The sequence below is a fragment of the Phoxinus phoxinus genome, assembly GCF_949152265.1.
Source record: "Phoxinus phoxinus genome assembly, chromosome: 6".
Taxonomy (NCBI): Eukaryota; Metazoa; Chordata; class Actinopteri; order Cypriniformes; family Leuciscidae; genus Phoxinus; species Phoxinus phoxinus.
The window spans coordinates 2,932,729-2,960,465 of NC_136881.1; the positions used below are offsets into that span (position 1 = coordinate 2,932,729).

Genomic DNA, 27,737 nt, shown 5'->3' on the forward strand with positions numbered 1-27,737 from the left:
AACAATAAAAAAAATCACTAAGAGCATCCTAGCAAAAGTCTGGAAACCACTTTGAACACCATAGCAACTGCTTAGATACACCCTAGCAACTACTTACAACATTCGACTGCAGCAAAGATCAAGAACATCCTAGAGACAGCTTAGAAACCACTTTGAACAATGTAGCAACTGCATAAAAGTGCCCTAGCAATTCAACAAAACACTGAGCATCATAGCAACCAACTAGAATGCCATAACAACTGCATAGAAACGCCCTAGCAACTAACAAAACAATCTACTGTAGCAAATACCAAGAACAAGCCAATAAACCACTTTGACTTTTAGACACGACCAGCCCTTGCAACTCTACAAGACTTTGAGCATCATAGCAACCAACTAGAACACCATAATAACTGCATATAAATGCCCTAGCAACTACCAAAACAATATACTGTAGCAAAGACCAAGAACAAGCCAATAAACCACTTTAAGCACCATAACTGCCCGAAACACCATAGCAACTGCATAGGAACACCCTAGCAACTCCACAACATTCTGAGCATCTTAGCAACCACCCAGAACACCATAGCGACTGCATAGTAACACCCTAGTAACTACATACTCCATCAGAGCAAACCTAGTTTGTCTGTAACAACCTTTGTAAATCTAGCCTCAAAGTTTCTCTTTCTGTAGTGTAAACAGGCACTGATGTGAGAAAGAGCGTTGGATGATCAGCCAGGAGGTGAATCAGTGATGTTAATGTTCCTAATCACCCAAGCGGGGTCAGAATCACCCAACTTAAGAGATAAAAGTCCTACGCACATTCTCACACAGCCCGTGTTTACAAGCGCAGAGGCGGCCTTTGCAGTTCAGAGTCAGAGACAGACAAAAACACTATATGCAATGCGACTGCAATTATCTCCGTTACCTTTACAATATTACCTCATATTTCTCTCTCAATAGTCTTTATAAACGCATTCTATCTCTTTAATCAGAACTATTGTTACAATCATGACTGAAAACAAAAAACAGCATTCAATCTTTGTCCCTCGGCTAAAATTGATTGATACTAAAATCACTTAAATTCTTGTATTAAAGAGTTAGTCATTGTTTTGAGTCGACTAGTAACCTAGTTGTATCAATTCTTCCGATGCTGAAAAAAATGGCTTCTGTCGATTCTTCCTCACGGGCTAGTTTTTGGGGTTTTCGTGGATTACTTGAAAATAGCACTTCATTTTCTCGTCAACTAGCAGCTGCGTAGAAATTATGGGAGCGTTACTTAGGAATTGTGGGAAATGGAGTTAGACAAAATGGCTCAATGCAGCCGGGACACGAGTTTTAAAGGGATACTCCACCGTTTTTTCATATTAAACTGTTATTCCCTTAACTAAGACAAGTTTATACATACCTCTTCTTAATCGCTCTGGCGCGCGGTGACACTTTGATAGCACTTAGCTTAGCCCAGCTTATTCATTAGGGACCAAACAGAGATGAAGTTAGAAGCGACCAAACACCTCCACGTTTCCCTATTTAAATACAGTTACACGAGTAGTTACATTACAAGTGCTATTCCGCCATACATTATAGTTATCCATTTAGGATGATTATCCATTAATCACTCAAAAGACTACGACTACTGTACCAAGTAGTGCGCAATCAATCTCACACACAAACAAGCATGTTATGAAGTGTTATGAAAGTGTTATGAACATGCAAAACTGTATCGCACGTGTGCTACAGTGGTAAATGTATTCATCGCACAGACCAATTTTTTCGTAGCACGTGCAACATATATAGGTGAAATTCGAAACATTAGAATATCGTGCAAAAGTTCATTTATTTCAGTAATTCAACTTAAAAGGTGAAACTAATATATTATATAGACTCATTACATGCAAAGTGAGATATTTCAAGCCTTTATTTGTTATCATTTTGATGATTATGGTCTACAGCTTATGAAAACCTTTTCACAATATTGTAATTTTGAATTTGGGGTTTTCATAAACTGCCATAATCCTCAAACTTAGAATAAATAAAGGCTTGAAATATCTCACTTTGCATGAAATGAGTCTATATAATATATTAGTTTCACCTTTTAAGTTGAATTTCTGAACTTATGCGCGATATTCTTATTTTTCGAGTTTCACTGGTATATGTCGCACTGTACAGCCCTGCCTTTACTGTACATGGGTATGAATGTGTGGCCGCCCCTCGAGCTGGAGAAATGTCGACTCATTGACTGCTACACACAGTTAGTTCGAGTCACACAGAGGTCACGATTCGCTTAGGATGAATCTTTGGGCCTTGGGCCTGGACTTGAAGCTCCGCTAACAGCTTGAGCAAGTAGAGCTGAAACTCAACGCCGTGCATTAAGGCCAAAAGACCCCCAGTAACAAGGACGCTTGTGTGCAGTGACGCCTCAAGGGCATCGGTCGGCCTTTGTCTGCTTCTGAGGGCCTTTATCTCCATTCCTGAACAAAAAAAGCCCCCACATGAAAGATAGAGGAGATTCAGTGTTTGCACTCTGCAAACATTCTGCTCTGGGTTTGTTCTCAATCTCTTTTCCTCAGTATTAAACTTCTGCCATTTAATTCAGCCCTAAAGCTATACAGACTCCTCTCCAACTTTCTCTTCTAGATGATGTCAGTCTCAAGTGTGCTTGTTGGGTTTTGTAAACTTTATACTTTTTAAGAAAATGAGGAAACCGTCCCTTTGAAACTGTTAGAATGTTCACCATTGTCATCATGCAAACTGAACAGCGATTGGTCTTCGCTCTTGAATTTTATTTGCATACTGAACTGTGATTGGTGAAAGACTGTGGAGTGGGTTATTGAATGAGTGACACGGTTAACCAACTGATTAAAGGTGGACACAATAGATAATAAGCATGTAAAATTAATACAGAGTTATTTTAGAAGGAACAGGATATGACGTCATGGTCCAGTGCTTTTGTTTTCAAAAAGTAATAAATTATCAATAATAATAATAATAAATTCAAAATGTTATAATATTAACTGCCTCATCTTGCATATGTGTATAACTCATTACGATTGGTTCAAAAGTTTGGTGCCTGTAAGATTTTTAATGGTTTTAAAAGAAGTCTCTTCTGCTCACGAATGCTGCATTTATTTGATCAAAAACAGTAATATTGTGAAATATTATTACAATTTTAAAACAGCTGTTTTCTATCTGAATATATAGTAAAGTGTAATTTATTCCTGTGATCAAAGCTGAATGTTCAGCATCATTACTCCAGTCTTCAGTGTCACATGATCCTTCAGAAATCAGGATAATATGATGATTTGATGCTCAAGAAACATTTATGATTATTATCAATGTTGAAAATAGTTGTGCTGCTTCATTCTTCGATGAATAGAAAGTTCAAAATAACAGCATTTATTTGAAATAGAAATCTTTTCTAACATTACTAACGTTACATTTATTCATTTATTATTATAATATATATATATATATATATATATATATATATATATATATATATATATATATATATATATATACCTATATATTGAACTGTACTGTACAGCCGAGAACTAAAACCTAAACTCATCTAAAACTTGTACAATTATGTTGCTGCCTTGCAAATTCAGCTTTTTCTTTGTGGAAATGCAAATGTAGTTTGCCACAGGCATCCACTTGCAAATTTATAAATTGTATCCTTTCGCATGGGGTCGTGTGCAGATAAATCTGAAATAGCACATTATTTATGATAATTGTCATATCTTAATGACCACACGTCATTTGTGAAGAGTTCTATATATGATGGCACCGTATATTTTTTATGCATGTGTCAATAAGGTTTTGGCAAAAACGAAAGGAAATGACAGTCTCTTCTTCACCTGCTTATTTCTGATCTTTTTCCTCTCGCTGGGAAACTCTTCGGCTGTAATTGCTGCTGATTGGCTGTGTGGGACTGGAAAGACGTTCGTCAACTGTGTGACGGGCAATTTGTTCGCTCTGTGTTGCAGCATGTTCCACTTTCCTCTGCTTTTCTTTTTTTAGCTGCAGTCTGTCGCTCTTCTCGAATTCACTCTAATTTGACACTCTCACTTATATTTGCAGTTCTGCTCTTGAGGCAACCCTGAACCTCATATAGAAACATGTATTAACCACCAGCGCAAAAACCATAGCAATTGTTGTGCAATACTTTTATATGATTATCATCATTTTAAACCATGGTATGAGCATCAGAGGTGGGGATCATTCGACCCAGAGGAGGTTATGATGGGTTGCAGACAGCAGAGTTTATGGCAGATGCAAACAATACAATGCAAGTACAAGTTCTCGAATATATACAGTACAGATGAAACTCAAAAAATGTCAATTTCATGCAAAAGTTCAGTAATTCAACTTAAAAGGTAAAACTAATATATTATATAGACTCATTACATGCAAAGTGAGATATTTCAAGGCTTTATTTGTTATAATTTTGATGATTATGGCTTATAGTTTATGAAAAACCCCAAATTCAAAAATATATTGTGAAAAGGTTTTCATAAGCTGTAAACAATAATCATCAAAATTATAACAAATAGAGGCTTTAAATATCTCACTTTGCATGTAATGAGTCTATATAATATATTATTTTCAACTTTTGGGCCCTATTGTAACGCTCTGAAACGCAAGTATCAAACGCGAAACGCAAGTAACTTTGTGGGCGGATCCCGGGCGCTGTTGCTATTATACCGGCGGGATAAACGACTCTTACGCCCGACGCAAATCTAAAATGTGTTGGTCTGAAGTCGCTTCATTACTCATAGGTGTGGTTTGGACGTAACGTGAAATAAACCAATCAGAGCGTCCTCTCACATTCCCTTTAAGAGCCGGCGCGCTTGTTCCATGGCGGATTGCTATTATAACGGCGGATCGCTATTATAACGGCGGATCGCTATTATAACGGCGGATTGCTATTATAACGGCGGGTTTGCCAGCGCACGCCAGGAGCGGTTCACAGCCGAGGAGACCGACGTTCTCGTCAGGGCCGTAAAACACAGAGAAGTGACATTGGGGATGATGGAGAAACACAAATTAGCTTCGGTTAAACAGGCGTATAATAATTTGGGTAAATGTGTTGCTATATTTATGCCTATTTTTTTCACATCTTCATGGACACAACAATGATTTCCCTCGTGTGGTAATATTTTTCCTTGTAATAATGTATGATTTGCAAAAATGAAAACTGCTGCGTCTGTTTAGATAAGAGAATCAAAGTGGATGCGCGTTAACACGCTACATAATGGCCAAGCATGCGCCCTTAAAATAGCATATCACTAACGCGCAACGCGCCACTGTCTTTAGACTCTGTTTCTCCTGGTCAGTGGCGGAGTTGTTTTCTGAATCTGCAAAATATCACCAGGGAACGTTTGTGCCGGAACACACTCCTCTTTTTGCTGAACCGCCCCCGGGAGCACAAAGTCATTTCCTAATTTACCGACGTGCGTCTGTGGAGGGAAAAGTCCTCTGTGCGCGGGTGTAAAATAGGATTGATACATGCGTCGGTGTACAAAGTCAATTGCGCTGGGTGCAAGATAGGGCCTTTTAAGTTGAATTACTTTAATAAATGAACTTTTGCACGAGATTAAAATTTTTCGAGTTTCACCTGTATATGATTATCAGAATTTTACACCATGATACAGTATTACAAATATTATCGTAGTGCTGGAAAAAAAACAAAGAATTATCTTGGTGCATGTTCAAAACAACATGTTTTACTATGGTATCGTGCTCAAAATACTATGACAGTACCATGGTCAATTTTGGAAAGAGGCGTCTTCATTTGATCTCTGGTATACTGTCGCTAACTCATAAACATTGTTCCATTTTCCAGTGGCTTTTAAAGTCTCAGGACTGAGTGGTGAAATACGGTGAGGAGTGTAATGAGAACATCACTCCTCAGTGTAAATGTTAAACCGCAGCGCTCAGACAGACGAGGAATCCTTTGGTGTCTCGTCAACGTCATGGCAACAATGTCAACCCAGCATGGAGAGGAACAGTGGAGAGGAACGGAGCTCTGCACAGATTTACACTCAAGTTAGTCACTGTGCCAACACATATTGTGCATGCTTATGAATATATTTGCACGGTATGCACATTTATTAAAAGACTTATCGGTCATATTTCACTGCAAATTCAAAAGGAGAAAAAGTGTTATAACGGTTATACTTTTTGTGTTTTTGTATATATTAATGAATATATAGTACATTACCATACAGTATGTAGGCAGTACGATTTTTGAATACTTTTATTCAGCAAGGATGCATTAAATTGATCAAAAGTGACATTTATAATGTTACAAAAGATTCTATTTCAAATAAATGCTGTTCTTTTGAACCTTCTATTCATCAAAGAATCCTGAAAAAAATAAAATGTATCCTGGTTTCTATTAAAATATGAAGCAGCACGACTGTTCAACATTGATAATGAAATGCAGCAAATCCACATATTAGAATGATTTCTGAAGGATCATGTGACACTGAAGACTAATGTAATGATGCTGATAATTCAGCTTTGATCACAGGATACAAATTACACTTTAAAATATATTTACATAGAAAACAGCGGTTTTAAATATTAATAATATTTAAATTTTTACTGTATTTTTGCTCAAACTACTTCTGCATTGGTGAGCAGAATAGAAATTCTTTCAAAAACATTAAAAAAGTCTATGGGCGAGATATAACTCTACGCTGACAATGCTGGATCGATGTGCCTGTGCTCAAACAGGTCCAGCTCTCCTTGTAAGGCCGTCTGCTGCACAGGGCACACATCCATCCATCACTGAGCGAGTGTGTGTTGCCATCGAGTCTCTGCAGTCGCTCCCATCCATATGACACTTTCCATGCCAGACTGAAAAGGCTTCGTTTAACCCTTAAAGTTTCTGATTTGCACACAAACATGCTGTTGATATTTAGTATATAGGCCTAACGGTTTTTAAAGGGGTCCTAATATACCCTTTTACAAAGTCTTGATTTTGTTTTTGCCATATACTAGAATACGTTTTCATGCTTATTTGTTCAAAAAACGCATTATTCTTCATGTATTTTACATTATTAAAGCTCCTCTCTCCCCAGTCTGGTTGAACACGTCGTTTTCGATGAAGCCCCTCCTTCTGAAATACGAAATGTGCTGTGATTGGTTAGCTGGTCCAGTGTGTTGTGATTGGCAGCGTTTAGCACGTGTTCGGGAAATGTCCCGCCCCTTCATAACCTCGAGCTCTAAACCTCGTTTAGAAACGGAGAATTAAAACGAATACGATCTCAGTCCACACCAGCGTTTTAGCTGCGTATTAGAATTGATCTCCGTCCACATTAAAACGACTGAAAACGTGGATCACGTGACCACTCACCAACACTGGGCGTGCGCGTGCCGGTGTAAACAGGCGCATGTAGGTAGTTATCATTGTAAAATGCAGAATTGACTTGCACAACAGCTGCTAGCAAAGACATCAACGTCAGTAACGCTTGTGATTCGTTATCCATGTTGCAGTCTCCAATGTTACGTAGTCCAAGCTGCTTTTGTATGATCTCTTCCCGGGGACGGGTCATGTGACGGGTGGCTGACGAATCAGGGAAGGATACGCCATGACTGATGACACCCAATCATAGAGCCGAGCGTGAGCTTCTGCGTCATCGTTTCTAAAGTCCTCCGTTTTGACCGTCTTCACTAAAACGCCCTCCGGAGATTCAAAACGCAAAACGGGGTCGGCAGAGTTTCTAAACTTCTCCGTTTTAAAGTCAGCATGACACATTATACCGACTTTATCTCAGTGTTGTGACGTATTTCCGAGAGAAACGGAATACTAAATGAGGAAAAATAGTGGGCGTGGCTTTTTTCCAACTAGCACCTGATTGGATCTAGAAAAGTAGGTGTTTCATTCAGCCTGTCTACTGTCAGTTTGAGGGGCGTGGTTACGGATGTTAAGCAGACACCAAACCGTCAAACCGACATCAGAGGGGCATTTTCAGATTTTAATTAAAGATTACGAAGCCAAACATTTTTTTGTGTGGATTGACTTGCATGGATGAATTGTTCACCAAAAAAACGATCAATTTAGGCAAACAAAGTAAATATGGTAAATTTGTATACCATGTGGACTTTAAGTCTTCGTTTTTTCAAAGCAGTTAGAGCCCGACAATGTTAACAAACAAGAGGATTGTGCTGAACAAATATCAAACATGGAATTACAGGACGGTTCAGGGTGGTATGTTTTTTTTTTATACAGTGGATATGATGTTATCCTCCATTTTGTGATGTCACCAGCCCGGGAGCTCATTGTAGTTCCTACCAGCCGTTTGTTGTAGTCCTTAAAAGTGATTTCTGCGCTCTAAAAAATGCTGGGTTGGTTAAATATGGACACACCCAGCCATTGGGTTAAATTTTTTAATTGCATTTTTGATCCAACGTTTGGGTTTGTCCATATTTGACCCAAAATTGGGTTTAAAATCCTTTAAAAATGCACATTACTCATCACATTTGCAGTGTTCACGCCCATGTTGTAATTACAGAATTAACGAGATGACGAAGCTGTACACGAACTCCAAATGCCTATTATTTCAAAACAGTTGCTGCGTTCACACCATGGCTGTTCCACTTCACATTTATGCCCTTTACTCGCTTACTTCCCTCCGTCTTGTGGACTCGGATTAGCGTCATTGCACAAGTATCATGGGATTAAATCTCAAAATAATTAATATATCATACAGTACAGTTAAGTGGTTTATGTTCTCAACGCTGCAGCGGTCACGTGGTACAAGCTGTAATTACCGTCTCTGAGGGCATGAGCGCTTTTACAATCTTGTAATTACGGTAATTAGGCTACAACATGGCGGGAACGCACCCAGTACAGCATGCTACATTTATGTCATATTACCCTTTTTACATGCATGTTTAATTCAAGGGACATTCAGTTATCAACACCAAAAAAAAAATTTTTTACTTTGTAATTTTTTGAAGAAGTCAAGAAGTTGCCTAATTTCGGATCACCTTATTTCTGCCAGATAGGTATATATTTACACAAGATTGGATTTAAAATGCCAGATGGTTAAAAAATTAAATCTGATTGTGTTAAAATACTGAAGTTGACATTAGTTCTGGTTCAAAATTGGAAATGGAAGATGCATTGTGGGTTACAGACGGTATTTCACAGTGCACATTACTGCAAATAAGGTCATTATGCTGCACACTACAGTGAAACTCATGCAAAAGTTCATTTATTTCAGTAATTCAACTTAAAATGGGAAACTAATATATTATATAGACTCATTACATGCAAAGTGAGATATTTCAAGCCTTTATTTGTTATAATTGTGATGATTATGGCTTACAGCTTATGAAATCCCCAAATTCAAAATTAGAATATTTTCATAAGCTATAAGCCATAATCATCAAAATTAACAAATAAAGGGTTGAAATATCTCACTTTGCATGTAATGAGTCTATATAATATATTAGTTTCACCTTTTAAGTTGAATTACTGAAATAAATGAACTTTTGCATGATATTCTAATTTTTCGAGTTTCACATGTAGATTTCATATTGCAAACTGCAGAAGTACAACCTACACCTCATTCAAATTGAATATATAAAGCTAGTGATACGCTCATGACAGATGAGCAGAATATCATGCAGATTGTGGAGTAGAGTGAGTCTTGGGATCCATTCAAGGCAGCAGAAGGATCCTCGTCGGCGCACCTCATGTTCACAAAACCACTCTAAACATCCTTCCCGGCCATATACAACACTCGGCGCAAGTAAACTAAGCGGACAGGACGGCCCGCACATTAAACCAAACCATAAACTATTTTCTGTTTGGACGGAGAATGCTAAAGGCCAACTGAGAAGATACAATCAGACTAGGTTTCTGCAGCATATTCAGGTTTCTTGTAAAGCTATCCGTCTCCTTGTGTTTAATACAAATCAGTTTCATGGCCGGTCTAAGAATAGTGAAGTGCGTTCTGAGAAACACTCGCTTTGATATTCTGCTATTAATGCAGTGGCATATTTAAGTCTGGTGTTTCAGAGGAGCTGTAACTGTCTTTTAGTTGCTTCAAATATTGTCTGCAGTAATTCTCTAAGCTGTTCATTTAAAGATTAAAGTGAGTGATGGTTAAAAAGTCCAACTTTAAACATCAAACGCATCAATCGTACGTTTATTTGTGGACTAAACTGACAGGGTTACAACATACACTCTAAAAAATGCTGGGTTGTTTTAACCCAAACCTAGGTCAAATATGGACGAACCCAACCGTTGGGTTAACATTTTTAGTTAAAAAAAGTGAACCCAACGGCTGGGTTTGTCCATATTTGACCCAAATTTGGGTTGAAACAACCCAGCATTTTTTAGAGTGTAGGCTATACTGTTAATCACTTCATGGGAAAGACAAATAACAAGATGTCTTTAATATAACAGATTTTCTCCAAGACTGCAATGAGATTAAAGAGTGAATGGAGACTTTTTTTGCATCACATGCATTTTAACAATATCTCAAACTGTGCTCAATATACCAGTCATTAATCTAAGATATCAGATATGAACTCAGATGACTACAGTCACTCAGGTCTGTTCTTATTCATTTTAGGAGAAACATTTCTATACCACAAATGTTATTTCTCGTACCATTTATACGCCAAAACATTTTTTTTGCATGCTTAGGCCTATGCTATACGCACTGAAAACCCTTGGGTAGGATTAGGGGTGGGGAGTGCGTGCATATTACACGCCACAAAGTGCAAATGCGTCAAAAACCGCGAAAACTGCGTATCGTGCACGCAAAAACTATTTTTGCCGTATAAATGGCACGAGAAATAGCTTTCGTCGTATAGATACGCACTTTCGTGAGATCGGGCTGTGAGAGCTCAATAAACAGTGCTGACATTAATTAAAACTAAATCTAAAATAGGCCTAGCCTAGGTAATTTAAATAAAGCTGAAACATAAAATAGGCTATGCTAAATATTAGATTTTTTTTTTTTTTGCCTTGCAGCTAAATGTAATAAAAATGTTTAAGTTGAAGAGTAAAATTGCTAAAACTAAAACAAAAATCTGAGAAAAAAATTAAAATATAAAATATTTAATTGCATATAAACAATACCAAAATAATGTTGCTTATAAGTGTCCTGAGATATGAAAGAGCATCTTCATCTGGGATGTTCACATACATTCTAATGCATTTCTGAGAAACGTTTATTTGTTCTTCCTCTTTTCAATCATTTCTCATGAACACACGTCTTTTGGTTTTCTAAAATGGTCTGATGAGCTCCGTGTGTGCCCGTGGTTATCAGAAACATGTCCTGCTCTTGTAATAGAAACATGTCCACTGCTGTCCATCATTAGCGTTCATGATAAGTGTCTTAGCGCGTTTAGCACTCGAACTCTTGCGTAAAGCAGCGAGCGTCGCGGGCACTGCTGAGGCCTTGCATGCTTTCATTGTTGGTTGTGTGACAAAAATAGCATGTCCTCATTATTATAATGTGTGTGAAGTTTTGTGGCCCACACCACATGAAGCAAACGCTCACTCTCTGACGGCTTTGAGGAAGAACTGCTCTTTTATGCCACGGTCTCTGTCGAGCTCCAGTGGATGTCATTGACCTACAAAGAGTGAAAGTCGTTGTGCATGTGTCCAGTGCTTGCAGCTGAATGAAGCCATTTCATCAAGCACAACTATACTGAGTATGTGCCACGTTTGAATTTAAATGTAGCCCCGCCCCTTCTGTAGCCCCGCCCCTGTCCCGCGCTGCGCTCCTTGTGTTCTGATCCCGGTTTGTGTTTCCACAGCATGAAGGAAAGATCTTACGAATTTATGAATGAGCGGCTCGTTTTAAAGTCTTTACTTCCATGTCTTCAATGCGGCACGCCCATAAAAAAACGAGTATTTTAAGAGCTAGGCTCAAAACCAGGGTAGAAAATAGCCGATTACTTATTCATTTTGATGTTTTTAAATGTAAAAACCAAGCGAACGTCATAAGTTGACCTCAGACAACAATATATATTTTTTTAAAGACTGTTCATGACCCCTTTAACCGTTATAATATTGTGGCTGTTTGCTAGAATGTTACTCTGTGGTTGCTAGGGTCTTCTAGAGGGTTGCCAAAGCATTGTTATGTTGCTAAGGTGTTGCTACTAGTGTGTTCCAGATGGTTGCCAGGGTGTTGTTATGTGGCTATCTGGGTGTTGCTCTGCAGTTTTTGCAACTGTGTATCTTCACAAGGCATTAGTAACAGGCATTAGTAACACCAATGTCATAGGTTTGATTCCCAGGACCTGCATGCACTGATAAAATGCACACTTAAATGCAATGTAACAAAATATTAATCAAGAAACGATGTATTATTTGAGGTATCATTCATGTCTGTAGCACAAATGGTGCTAATTGTTGTGATCTCTATCTCTACATTTTTCCATTTATTCATTTAGCAGATGCTTTTATCCAAAGCGACTTGCAATAGAAGAGCATAAGCTATTCATCACAGAGCCAACAATAATCATAATGCACAATGCCAGCAAGAAAGTGCACATAGATGGAGGGATCTTCTGTCGTCCTCTACTACACACACACACACACACACACACACAGAATCAGTCGGAGCCGGTGTTCAGACAACCCAAGGGTTCGACTAACCTATTTCTCTTCCTTCTATTTGTGTTCAATGGCTTCTGGGGCCTGAAGCTGCGGTCAGAGGAAGTGTCACTATAGCAAAACTATTTTTAAACTAACGATTTAAGATGAAGAACACCTCGAAATAAGATTTTGGAGGTTTTTATGTTATCCTGTCATCATTTATCCACTCTCATGTCTTGTGAAATCCATATGATTTTGCATATTCAAGCAAAATGCATATACAAGCTGACCGCATTCATGCAATGAAAGTGAATGGTGACTTTCTGTTATTGATCATTTTGGAAAGTGCTCTGCATTGTGGAATACCATAACCAACAAAATATGCAAAGTATGCATATAGAATATTTGCATACTGGGCAAAAGTGGGCAAGTGCATACTATACTGCCAAACTAGTAAGAGTAATATGTTAGTATACTACTGCAGAAATAGCCTGAGGGTTTGCAGCACACGTCCTCAGACGCTGCTTTGGTCTTCACTACATGTTTGAACACTGTCAGCTTTGAGCTCTTCTGCCCCCTAGTGCACACTGAAGGAGAGCTGTCAATCAAAACTCTACTGCAGGGGGGGGGGGGGGGGGGGGGGGGGGGGGTGTACTGTTTTCAAAAGCTGTCATGCTAGAAATTCCCACCATTACATAAAAAGCAAAAAGTACGGAATAATACCATATCATGATCTGTGTCCGGAAAAACAGGTGAATCTCGAAAAATTAGAATATGGTGCAAAAGTTGATTTATTTCAGTAATTCAACTTAAAAGGTGGAACTAATATATTATATAGACTCATTACATGCAAAGTGAGATATTTCAAGCCTTTATTTGTTATAATTTTGATGATTATGAATTCAAAATTGGAATATTGTGAAAAGGTTTTCATAAGCTGTAAGCCATAATCATCAAAATTATAACAAATAAAGGCTTGAAATATCTCACTTTGCATGTAATGAGTCTATATAATATATTAGTTTCACCTTTTAAGTTGAATTACTGAAATTAACTTAACTTTTGCACGATATTCTAATTTTTCCAGTTTCGCCTGTACATGTCCAGTCACCTTGCATGTCCAAAAAACTGACATATTACTAATGTTATGTTATTGTAAAGAGCTGGACTGTAATTTACATTATGATACGCTACACACACCGTACAGCACTAAACAGATTGTGATTCCACACTAGTGTTGTATGTTTATAGCCTTGACCTACATAGTCACACCTGGCCTCATACAACAAAAAGATCTTTATCTTCTCATGTACTAACTACTACTCGGTGATTATATAACACTTCTTCGTGGAAACTTCTGAACTGAAAGACAATGCTGCCACCATCTGGTGATTATATGTAGTTGCAGTCATTGCACTGCCACTTGCGTTTAGTGCACACACACACATATTAAACACTCACACACATAAATTAAATATATTACAATATAATAGTTGGGATACAACAAATGCTTAATCAAGACAAATACAGACACAAATGTTGCTTCACCAAAATAGCACTTTCCATGTGAAAACATTTCCCCCACATGTTGTGAAGATGGAAATGTTATCTCATGTCATGTTCCTGTTGCTGTGGTGTAATCATTCTTGGGTTAGGTTATCTCTTCTGGCTATCTAGCACTCACAGCTAGTATGCTGAACATGAGGAGATCGTTATGAAAACAGTTAGATGATGTTGTGTCTAATGACAACTATGGTAATAATGACAAAATACCATGGTGACTACCTGTAAATTGATATGGGATCTTGTTTAGACAGCGTACAAAAAACATTCTCTATTTAATACATAGATAGTGATTTTAGTGATTCATAATAATGCAGTAGCCTATAGTTAAGTCTGTCTGTTTAGATTATCAGTAACCCATAAAAATTAAAGCACACTATAAAAAAAAGCCTTGTACTATTCTTTGAGTCACATGTCAACCTCATGAAATAGGATATAATATAGGCTTATGTCATATTATCATTGATATTTTATTATAAACAATACATTAAATAGTCCTGCTCTGTATACTTACAAAAAAGTTTTTTAAAAAATGGACATGTTGCATATATTTAATGTTAATCATTCAGTAGTCTACTAAGTCTACTATTTTTCAAAGTAATTAAAGCATTTTGAACAATACCCGTTCTTGTCTTAGGACGGCTTGATGAACTTTTTTTGATCCACTTCAAATGTTAATATGTGTGTGTGTGTGTGTGTGTGTGTGTGTGTTATATGTTTCATATATGTGTTATATATGTTTCATTCTAATCAATAGTATAGGCCTACCCTAGTAATAATGTACCTGGCTTGGAGAATTATTTTTTTTTAGTATTATTTTTAACAAAGAATTCAAATTATACAGTAATCATCATCGTACAACAATATTGCTTCAGGATGACAGATATCACGTATCTTTAAACAAAATAACAAGTCATACAAGAAAGAACAATAAACAGAGAAAAAAAAAGTAAAACAAAATTCTTCCTTTTTCCTAAATGCATACCAGATTCATAAAATTTAGTAAATCTAGTGAGGCAATCATTACAATATAAATAATTTTTCCATAAAGGCTAACAAAATATCATTCTTTTTATTTTATATTAACTTTAATGACTTCTTTAGCGATCCTGGCTTGGAGAACTGTGTCAGGCTTCGAGTCTCTGACGACATCACTGTACCACATCATCATCACATCACTTCCCGCGGGTGGGCTCGGGGGCTGAACGGATGCGCGGGTTCGATGACGTCATGAGCGCGGACGCGCGCGGGGGGCAGTAAATGGATGGAGGAGATAAACAGTTTCCTCCTCACACACACACACACACACACAGGTTCAAGTGCACTGACAGCATCTCTGGTAAGTTTTAAGTTTGAGTTGTTAACGTTTAGAAATCACATCGATCTCTGGTAAGACTGTTCATGAATTGTGACGCTAATTTCAGCTAGTTTTCCATATGTTTTATTGTTATTATTGTGCAGGGTGTTTCTTAGTGCTTATCAAGTTGTATAACGGATTTAACGTTTAATTCTGCATTTAAATAACGATGGTTAACTTTTAAATAATCTTCTGGTTTGATGGTAGATGACAAATAACATGCAAATTTACTTTTCATGGATGATATTATTATTTATTTTTTAATGATTTTATACATTATTTAAAAACATTACGATTTTAACTTACATGTATAAGTGTACAGGCCCTCTGGAGTTTCATGACTGAACTAGATATTTTTCATTTTTGACACATGTGGTGATTTTGAGGGATGTATGAAGTCAGTTCTCCTTAAGTTGTCCTGCAGTTCATCACATTAACATCAACATCATCCACAAACAACTAAAAAAATAAAAAATAAGTTTGAGGTTATTTCACTTCAACTGATTTTTATTTTATTTTTATTAATTTCTAAAAAAGCAGATGTTTTGCATATTTACAACATATTATGTGTTGCAGAGCATGGAATTAAAAAGGCGAGGATAAAAAATATATATATATTTTTTTAAGTCCCCCTGTAGTCAATAATTGTATCCCTTAAAACTCATGTTTGGTCACCAAAATTAAATATTTAAAGTTTTTTTCCCCTGGAAAAAAAAAATCTTCATGACTTAAAATAGCTTGAATGTGGTTCTATGAATATGCAAATGAGTGTGTACGTGGCTTGTCTTAAAGCATATTAAAAACACCCCATAGACACATAAACAACATTAAAAACTAGATTTTTTACTACAGGGGGACTTTAAGAATATCAATAATATTTTTAGCTGCAGTTAATGTGAGCTCACAAAAAATTAAAATAAATGTAAAGGGAAAAATGCAAGTACAGTAACAAATGAAAAGGACAGTATTTCATAAATTGTAACACTAAAATTCGACTAAAATACTAAAAAGTTGTACTTTTATTTCCTGATCTGTACCATATTTGCTAAATGTACATTTTGTTGTCCCTCCTTTAGAATTATTTGCTACATGTGGCCCACCGAATCCTATGTCTTGATCCATCAACAAATAAAAAATGGCATCAACAATGGAAGCAGCAGATATCGCTGTCGTTGCCATGTACTTCGTTCTTGTCCTGTGCTTTGGGTTTTTTGCGATGTGGAGGGCAAATCGAGGAACCGTGAGCGGATACTTCCTCGCCGGCCGCTCCATGAACTGGATGATGATCGGTGCGTCGCTGTTCGTCAGTAACATCGGCAGCGAGCACTTCATCGGCCTCGCCGGCTCAGGAGCTGCGAGCGGTTTGGCCGTCGCTGCATGGGAGTTTAATGCGATTTTACTCCTCCAGCTCCTGGGCTGGGTCTTCATCCCGGTCTACATCCACTCCGGTGTCTACACCATGCCGGAGTACCTCTCCAAAAGATTCGGTGGGAAGCGGCTGAAAGTTTTCTTCGCGTGCCTAACTCTCCTCCTCTACATCTTCACCAAGCTCTCCGTGGATCTTTACTCCGGGGCGCTTTTCATCCAGGAATCCCTCGGCTGGAACCTCTACGTGTCCGTGATCCTGCTAATCACCATGACTGCTCTTCTCACGGTCACTGGCGGACTAGCGGCGGTCATCTACACGGACACCCTGCAGGCATTCCTCATGATATCGGGCGCTTTGTGCCTGATGGGTATCAGTTTAGCTAAGGTTGGAGGTCTCGAGGGTTTGCACACCAGATACATGAACGCCATTCCCAACATCACTGCCATCGAGCTAAAAAGTAACGTCACTTACACGAATTCCTGCCATGTGCTTCCCAAACCAGATTCGTTTAAGATCTTAAGAGGTCCTATGGACAAAGACTTGCCGTGGCCTGCTTTTCTTCTAGGCCAGACTCCAGCCTCGATCTGGTACTGGTGCGCCGACCAGGTCATAGTCCAGAGAGTCCTTGCAGCCCGTAATATTGCCCACGCTAAAGGGTCGACTTTGATGGCCGGCGTCCTAAAAGTCCTCCCGATGTTTATCATAGTGATTCCAGGGATGATCTCGCGTGTGCTTTTTGCTGATGAGCTTGCTTGCATTAGTCCAGAGCACTGCATGCAAGTTTGCAACAGCAAAGCCGGTTGCACAAACATCGCATATCCTCGCCTCGTCATGAACATCATGCCCGTGGGATTACGAGGCTTGATGATGGCCGTGATGCTCGCCGCTCTCATGAGCGACCTGGACTCCATCTTTAACAGCGCCAGTACTATCTTCACCCTTGATATCTATAAGATGGTACGCCGTCAAGCTTCCTCCAAAGAGCTCATGATGGTGGGACGCTTGTTTGTGGTCTTCATAGTGGCCGTTAGCATAGCTTGGGTCCCATTCGTCATTGAGTTGCAAGGTGGTCAGATGTTCCTCTACATTCAGGAGGTTTCTGATTATCTTACGCCACCCATTGCTGCACTTTTCCTGCTTGGCGTCCTTTGGAAACGTTGCAATGAAACCGGTGCATTCTGGGGTGGCATTGTGGGCTTCTTACTTGGAGCCACAAGACTAATTCTTGCCTTTGTCTATAGAGAGCCGGACTGCGACACGACTGATGACCGTCCGTCCTTCATCAAGGATATTCACTTCATGTATGTGGCGGCTGTGTTGTTTTGGGTTTCAGGGCTTGTGACAGTAGTCGTCAGTCTTTGCACAAATCCACCAAGCAAGGAACAAATTGCTACGACTACTTTGTGGGGACTACGCAACAGGAATACACACGCAGATGCGCACACGAAAGAGAAGGGAGATGAAGACAAACTTCATCAGATTTCAGAAGAAACTAAAAAAGAGAAGACATCGGATGACGTGGAAATGAAACCATCTTCTCAGGTTGTTCAAACAGGCCCTGAAATACTTCCAAATGGCCACTTGGAGTCTCAACACACCCACAAACATGCAGGAAGAGTGAAGAGACGATGTGTGAAATGTTTGGATTGGTTCTGTGGTTTTAGTAAAAGCTCAGAGGAAGCGGATTCAGCTTTTGGAGATGAAATCAGGAGTGCAACCGAGATGCTCAGAGAACCTCCAAAAACCAAAATTGTCCTCAATCTCGGCCTCTTGTTAGTGTGTACACTTGGAGTTTTCTTGTTTGTATACTTCTCTCTGTAATGATCTAATGTACAACTCAAAATGTAATGTGATGATGCCAAATGTTACTGATAATCTTAAGTGCTGGTTACCTGTGCACTGTTTGAGGACTCTTATTTAAACTCTAAACATATCAGACATTCACATTATGTTTAATTAGTACACTGACTCACAGAGCGATCAAATTTATGTAATTTGATGTGACATTTGACATGCAATTCTTTTTTATATAAGAAACTTCGGTACCACTTTATATAAGAAACTTCGGTAACACTTTATATTACAGTGTCCTTGTTGCACGTTACATGTTACATGCAACTAACCCTAAACCAAACCCTAATCCTTACCCTATAGTAAGTATGTGTAGTTAATTAATATTAATATTACCTAAATGCATAATTACACTGTAACATTGACACATTAAAGTCTCTCTGTAGTCAATAATTGTATCCCTTAAAACTTATCTTTGATCACCAAAATGACATATTTAAAGGTTTTGTCATTGGAAAAAAAAAATATTCATGCCTTAAAATATCTTGAATGTAACTCGACGCCCTTGCCTCATTTAGTATACGCGGTTCTATGAATATGCAAATGAGCCCGCCTCCACTCACTCACTCGCTCAGAGATCCACTGGTTGACGATCACACGTTGATCTGATTGGTTACAAGGTAGTGTGTGACGTCAGAAACACCAGCGATTTCTAACCGTGTTTTTGAGACTGTCTTTGGTTCACTGCAGTTTTAAGCAGAAAATACTCAGCAATGCTGTCCACTTATGAACTTACAGACATATAAACAACACTAAAAGCTGGATTTTCACCACAGGGAGACTTTAAAATAAAGTGTAACCGAAACTTCTGAAGTTAAATTATGTCAAATGTAGCTACCATTGAAGGTTTTTTTTTTTTTTAAACATCACCAAATGTTTCATTTAAACATCACCTACACATTTAGTGCTGATCATACCAAAGCTGCTTGAATTTTTAACCATATGGTATTATCTTAACCTCAAGGAATTTCCCAGGTACAAGTTTAGCTCAGTCGACAGCATTTGTGCCGTAAAGTTGATTACTACAAAATACATTTTCCACTGTTTTCTCACTGTTAAGTCCCTCCTTAAAAAAAAAAAAAAATCTTGGTTGCATTGGGGTATTAAACCGTACAGTACAATGGAAGTGAATGGGGCCAATCAATAAATGTTAAAACACTCGCTGTTTCAATAGTTTAGCCACAACACGTGCTTGTTAACACAAGTAAAGTACTGTAGAAATGATTACTTAAACAGCTTTACAGCTCAGAAAAATACTTGTGAACAGAATAATTAATGTACCTTTTTTTGCTTTATCTTTCCACAAAAATAAATAAATAAAGGGATAAGTTCAAATATATTTTTTATGGTAAACAACATTCTCACAAATGCTGATTGACCTTAACCCAAAGAATTCCTTCAAGTTTTGCTTATTTGCTTTTATTCTTGTTTTATTTTGTCTTTGTAACTTCATTAGCAAATTACTAATGTGAAAGCAGTCTGTGAACTGTTAGTCGGTCTCACCACTGAAACATCTCTGCTCACCACTGGCCCCATTAAAAACCCATAGGATTTTTTTGTGTTTGTTTGTCAACGCTTGTTTGTCATTCTTTAAAGGATTAGTTCACTTTCAATTTCCTGATAATTTACTCACCCCCATGTCATCCAAGATGGCCACGTCTTTCTTTCTTTAGTCGAAAATAAATTAAGATTTTCGAGGAAAACATTACAGGATTTTTCTCCATATAATGGACCTCAATGGCAACCAACGGTTTGAAGGTCCAAATGTGAGTCTCAGTGCAGCTTCAAAGTCTCGACACGATCCCAGTCGAGAAATAAGGGCCTTATCTATCAAAAAGATCTGTCATTTTCTAAAAAGAAATAAAAATTATTTACTTTTTAACCACAAATGCCCGTCTTGTGCCGTCTCTGAGATGCGCCGCGCATTACGTCATCACGTTGGAAAGGTCACGCAAGACATAGTCGGAAGTACCGACCCAGTGTTTACAAGTGTGATGTATGTATGTTGAATGACACATATTTATATGTATTTGTGTCAGTTTATTGTTTAAAATGGTCTTTACGTGTGCATATCATTATTGGTACGTGTATTAGTCTTTGCCCGTTCGCTTTGTAAACACGTCTTTCCAACGTGATGACGTAATCCGTGGCGCATCTCAGAGAGGGTACCAGGCATTTGTGGATAAAAAGTATATCATTTTTATTTATTTTTAGAAAATTACTGATGGTTTCGCTAGATAAGACTCTTATTCCTTGGCTGGGATCGTGTCGAGACTTTGAAGCTGCATTGGACCTTCAAACCGTTGGTTGCCATTGAAGTCCATTATATGGAGAGAAAAAACATGAATGTTTTCCTCAAAAACCTTAATTTATTTTCGACTAAAGAAAGAAAGACGTGGACATCTTGGATGACATAGGGATGAGTAAATTATCAGGAAATTTTTATTTGAAAGTGAACTAATCATTTAAATCATTTTAGCTCCTCCCCCTAGTGGGCGGTGTCATGTTTCATATTATAAAACTTTTACAATCAAAACTTTTTAAATCTTGACAAAACACATTGTCGGAAAGGTCTGAGACTCCACATTTGGTGACTGTTTTGTGATAGAAGTGATATTGTGTCAGAAATGTATTAATTTGTTAACGCATCAAATTAATTAAATAGAATATGGGTGTTACCTGGTGGCTATTTTTGGTATTACGCCTACACAAAATCTCATATGAACTTAAATTTCTGTGAAATTAACTTAGACAAATGGCTTTGATTTGAAAGAGTAAAAATAATTTTGTAAAAAATATATATTTTCTTTAAAATATAAAATGTTTTATATTACATTCGTTTACATTTTCAATGCATTTGTTTTACAGTAAACTTAAACTTCTACAACTTTTTTACACTTTAATTTTTTGAAGTGCTTTTTACTTTAGCAATAATCTGCTGTCTTCTTTAAAAAGAGACCAACCTTACGTCTGTATATACCAAAGCATTCATAAATTACAACCATTTCAGTTTGGAAAGTGCATTTTCACGTCTATACTCAGAAAGTCGGGTGACTGGTAAGGTCACCGAAATCATGTGGGCTGATTAAAAACTCTTGTCCAAATAATTCAACATTCAAATATTTAACTATCCAACCTTAAACATTTACCCTTGCTCAGTCCATGTTAGCAAAGTGACTGAAATAAAATCATTTCGGCGTCTCTCTGTCACTTTTATATTTGCTTGGCTGGTGTACCTTAAAGCTGGTTCATTTTTAGCAGTACGATGTTGTGTATTTCTGTATTGAGGCCTTTGTGGCTTTCTTTCTTAGGAACCTCGCCTACGTAGATGTGTGGCCAATTGCACTGAAGGACGAAACCCGCTGGAAACAGCAGCAGATATAACGCCATGTTTCCACTCCTGCATGAATAGAGACGGGGAATAGTCTTGCCGATTCATTTCCCAGCAGATTTTACCTCACATTTCTCGCCTGCTCTAATTTTTGGGTTTAATTACTTCCCGTAAGTGACCTGACGTGACATTTTCATGCCAGCTGAGTTTGGTATCAAATACCGCATTGTTCTCTTGCACATAGAAAAACAAGTGAAAGCGGACTTGGGTTAGCTCTTCGGCCGAGAACATGTTAATTGTGGTTTGGATGTGTAGAGGTCAGTGTGTGAATGTGTGTGTGTGTGTTTACAGCTGTAATTTCCCAGAAGTAAGAAGGATGTACACTTACAAATGTGAACTTGCGTGCAAGAAACTATCATTTTAATTAACATGACAATGCTTTCCATGTATTTAATTGTTAGCACAATGTGGTAAAATGTTTTATTTATTTATAATGCGGTCTAGATTTGAACAAAGGGCGCGTGTTGACTGACTTCAAACATGATTGTGTGGGGAAGTACAAACTTTGAGGCGTCTTCTTGTTGAGATGAGGTTTCATTTTAGGGAATAAGAGATGAATGAGAATGTAATGTTTATTTGTTGACTAATAATGGAGGTTGGGATTTTTAGGAGGTTAGAAAAGCTCCTTGCAATATATTCATGGTCTGATAATGTTATACAACAGATTTTAATGGGAGAAACAGACCATTTTCATGCTTTTTTAATGTCACAAACAGCTTACGGGTGCATGTCTCAACAGGTCAAATAGGCTGTGTTACTTTGTGTCATGAGCAGGCCTAAACAAGATTAAATGCTCACTGAGAAGAAACTGTTTGTTTTTTTTACAGTGATAACTGGACAATAATGCAACAAAGTTTCCCACTAAGCAAAATTATGTCCAAAACACGTCTTTTCAACGTCTTTGTCACAAAAGTCGGATGTTGAAAAGACGTCCACTGAGGAGCCAGAATGAACGTTTTTATGACGTCCGTGTTCTGCACGTCCGATATAGATGTTCATCGAACCTTCGTACAAGGTTAAAAACTAGTTCAAATGTGGCCATTGTGGACATACTTTCAACATAATTTATGGTCACATTTAGACATAATTACTTTGACTATTGCTGTCAGATGATCTTAGTGAGAATTAACAGAGGTTTAGATGTTGATATTTGTTTCATTGGAAGTGTCACCAGTGTTGTGATCAGTGTTTGCTTTAGTTGGGCTCTTGTTCCCTTTCTTTTTACTTTAGTTTTTGTTTGCCAGCTTTAACTGTGTTTGTATAACACAATTATTGTGGCACTGAAAGCAAATAATAAGTATGGTCAGGTGTTTGCAGCTTATTGATGATGATATAATCACAAAACAAGAATCTAATGTTGTCAGATGCTTTGGCATTCATAACCACCAACCTTTTGGAACTGCAATATTGGTACCAAACGCATAAAAATTATCACTTATTTGAAGGTGTATAAAAAGCATGTGCTCATGATGTTTTGAGCAAATGTATCATTTTCACACACAGACATCAATAATTTGCATATGATTCACAACAATTGTGACACTAAAAAAAAGCTTCATGCTGCAATGCATGATGGGTAGCTTTCATAGTACAAAACTCATCCTTAATTCCCAAGCTTTTTTGTTTTGATTGTCACCATTGTTGTGATTCATATCCAAGATATCTATGTCTGTGTGTGACTTCATCATAAATTTCCTCAAAAACATCATGTGCACATGCTTTTTTCTACCTAAGTGATAATTGTAATGCTATTGCAATACTGCAGGCCCACAAGGTTGGTGGTTACGAATGCCATATATAAACACACAAGTTTAAATACAATATTAGATGCCCATTTTGTAATGGTTATGTCATCATCAACATTGAGCTGATAAAACCTCATACTTTTTCTTGGCTTTCTCTGCAACAACAATTGTGTTACAAACACACAGTTAAAGCAGTCTAAGAAAAGCTAAAGTAAAAAGAAAGGGAACAAGAGCCCAACTAGAGCAAACACTGATCACAACAATGGTGACAATGAAACAAATATCAACATCTAAACCTCTGTTAATTCTCACTAAGATCATCTGACAGCAATAGTCAAAGTAATTATGTCTAAATGTGACCATAAATTATGTTGAAAGTATGTCCACAATGGCCACATTTGAACTAGTTTTTAATCTTGTACGAAGGTTCGATGAACGTCTATATCGGACGTGCAGAACACGGACGTCATAAAAACGTTCATTCTGGCTCCTCAGTGGACGTCTTTTCAACGTCCAACTTTTGTGACAAAGACGTTGAAAAGACGTGTTTTGGACATCATTTTGCTTTGTGTTTCTGCTGTAGATCTAGAAGACAGTGTCCAGCTTTAATAAGTTCAGTGATGGTTCATTTCTGTTGTATTGTTGAATATTAAGTGTCCTCAACTAAGCAAACAAAAGCCAAAGGTGATGGTATAAACCTGTGTAAAAATACACAATAAACCTGTTAAGCCTGTTCTGCTAGAATTATAAGATTTCTGCATAGCTATTTCACTGCAGTTTCCCATATGATTTCAAAATCAGAATGAATATTTTGCATTGTACACATTTGTATTGTTTAGTTTCACTAGAAAGCAGCGTGAGGTTTTTTTGAGGTTTTCCACACTTCTGATAAAGTAACGCCACAATTGTATCTCACTTGCAATCTTGTTTCAACTCCAGTTGATGATTGAGAGCTGAGACTTTTATTAAAAATGCGTATTAATGTATAATCATCATAAAGCTCTAAAGTTAAGAGATGGGTAGTTGACATTTTACATTTTTCAGTTTATTATTTAATTATTAAAGTTTTGGCAAGCTCATATTTATTGAGACTGAAAAGTTGCTCTTTTACTTTTTTGTCACACCACACAACCGGTTTAACTAGTGAACACTAAACATTGTGACCAGTTACAGCATCTAAAATATACACATATATACACATTTAAAAGTTTGTAAGATTATCTTTGTTTTTGTGATCTCTCTTATGTATATTCTGCTTACCAAGCCTGCATTTTTATTTGATAAAAAAATATTGTAAAATCAGTGAAATATTATTACATTTTAAAATAGCTGTTTTCTTTGTGAATAAATACTATTCCTGTGATCAAAGCTGAATTTTCAGCATCATTACTGCAGTCTTCAGTGTCACATGATCCTCCAGAAATCAGTATAATATGAGGATCTGATGCTCAAGAAACATTTATAATTATTATCAATGTTGAAAACAGTCGTGCTGCTTCATATTTTTGTGGAAACGATGATACATTTAGTTTTTCAAGTTTCGTTGATGAATAAGAAAGTTCAAAAGAACAACATTTATTTGAAATATAATCTGTATTTGTAACATTCTTTACTGTCATCTTTTATGCCAATTATCATTCCTAACAGCTGAGTAGATACATACCTTTTGTATATTTTTAGAATACCAATTGTTTTAATATGTCAGTTTTATGAGCAACCTTTATAAGTGTGTGAACTGGTTTCACTCCCTCGCGTGCCACCAGAGACTTCAGGTGTGTACCAGTGACATAACTGTGTGTGAAAGCAGGAAATAAAACAATAAATATCACATCAGTGAAATGCAAAAATGAAATGGCACCGTACTGTGTGACGGCTATGAAACCACTTTAGCGATATTGTTTCCGTTTAGCAGTAAACCTGCACAGATTTATTTATTTATTTACAGAACAGTATATGGTGTGTATAGCAACACTCTCAATGCTTTCATGATGATGATCGGTATATATTGATCATGGCCCAATATATCCATTATCACTGTCCATGACAGGAGTGAGATTTCTTTATTATCTCAGTTTTTTTCTCCTACAATGACATAAAATGGAGAGCAAATGGAGACTTTTTTTCTTTTGAGAAAGTTCATAACCGCCAGAGGAGAACTGGCCCCCGACTGAGCCTGGGTTCTCCCAAGGTTTTGTTTTTTTTCTCCATTAGGTCACCTGATGGAGTTTGTCGTTTCCTTGCCACTGTTGCCTTTGGCTTGCTCAGTTGGGGATATTCAATTTAATTAATCAATGAATAATACTGTTGATTAGCATTACCAAACATGGACATTTTATTATTATTTTAATTTAATACTGTGAAGCTGCTTTGATACAATCTGTATTGTGAAATCGCTATACAAATATTCTTGACTTGACTTGAGAAAAATACCTCTGAATATGAATTCAAAAATTTCTCATCAAATTCTTACCCACAAATTTCTATATTCTTACCTGTCAACTATAAGTTAAGTTATTTTAGGAGAAACATCTGAGACCAAGTTTATACGCACATGAAATATAAATCCCAATGGCCTGGTTTCACAGACAGGGCTCAGATTAAACCAGGATTTGGCCTTCGTTCAATTAAGGCATTTAAGTAGCTTTTATAAACATGCCTTTAAAAAAAAGACAAAAACAATGGCACTGATATATATGTTTAAGATATATCAGTGCAAGTTGATTTCGGTTAAAACAACTCACACATGCAGTTTAGTCCGGGAGGCTTGAGTCTTGTCTGTGAAACTGGGGGAATGGTTTCTGTTGTGAAAGAGAAATTTTCTCATGGCGTTTGTTCAAGAAAGAAAGACGTCTCTGTTCTCACCTCATTCAAAGGTAGATTGAGAAACAGTTATTTATGCAATGTCAATGACTCACGCCATGCAGCATCACAGAAGTCAGTGTTTTGTGATGTTGCATAATTGTATATTTAGCTGTCACTGGTTACTATATAAAACTTTTGTGGACAGAGGAACGTCTCCATGCATATATCCACAAACCATCAAACTCTTAACTGCAATTTGCAAGCAGATCTCGAGAAACACCATGTGATTTCATTTCACGGATGTGGACTTCTCATACAGTTAACCGGGAAGCTTGGAAAAACCTGTTTCATTTTTTTCTTAGATTTTTTTCATTTTATTGTGTTTACAGGGGCAATGCACATTAATAAACATAAATGTAAATGTGCCAGAATTAGCCTAAAAGGCTATTTTACATCTGTAGACCCTTGACAGAATGTTAAGAAAAAGTCACCCTAAAAACAGAGACAAAACATCACACATATACACATCATATGACCATATATACATATACACATAAATACACACATATATAAGCATATACATATATCCGCATAGACACGTATATACATATATATACATACACATACACATACATGCATACACAAAACGCATAGAAATTAAAAATAATGGTAATAAAAATAGAGAGAAAGATAAAAGCAGAGCAGAAACCAACACAACAAAGTCCATTGTCAAAGATACAATGCTAATGTTGACAGTGTTGAGTAGTCAGTAACCATTTTTTAAGCTGAAACTGGAATGGACCAAACGCATCTAATCGTCTAATGTTTAGTGGGACGCAGTTCCATTCCATTGCAGCTTTTACCGAAAATACAGCCTGGCTAAATTTACATTTTTTGAAAGGGATAATACAATCCTCTCTTTCCCCACCCCTTGTAAATCGTTGAGTAGTTGTTCTAACATTCACAAACTGTTTTAGTGGTGAAGACAGGCTATGTATAGTCTTAAACATCAAACAAATATGTACATATTTGATCAAGTTATCCCAGTTTAGTAAGTTGTATTTTTCTAATATGGAACAATGATGAAACCTAACTGATTTCTT

The 27,737-nt window shown here is 37.2% G+C and overlaps 1 protein-coding gene across 1 annotated transcript; it reads left to right on the plus strand.

Moving 5' to 3' along the window:
* Window positions 1-15,381: 15,381 nt before the first annotated feature.
* slc5a3a (solute carrier family 5 member 3a) lies at window positions 15,382-20,267 on the plus strand. Its single transcript, XM_079616506.1, has 2 exons — window positions 15,382-15,458; window positions 16,553-20,267. The coding sequence occupies exon 2, from the start codon at window positions 16,612-16,614 to the stop codon at window positions 18,664-18,666; it is 2,055 nt and encodes a 684-aa protein (XP_079472632.1). The 5' UTR covers window positions 15,382-15,458; window positions 16,553-16,611; the 3' UTR covers window positions 18,667-20,267.
* Window positions 20,268-27,737: the final 7,470 nt, after the last annotated feature.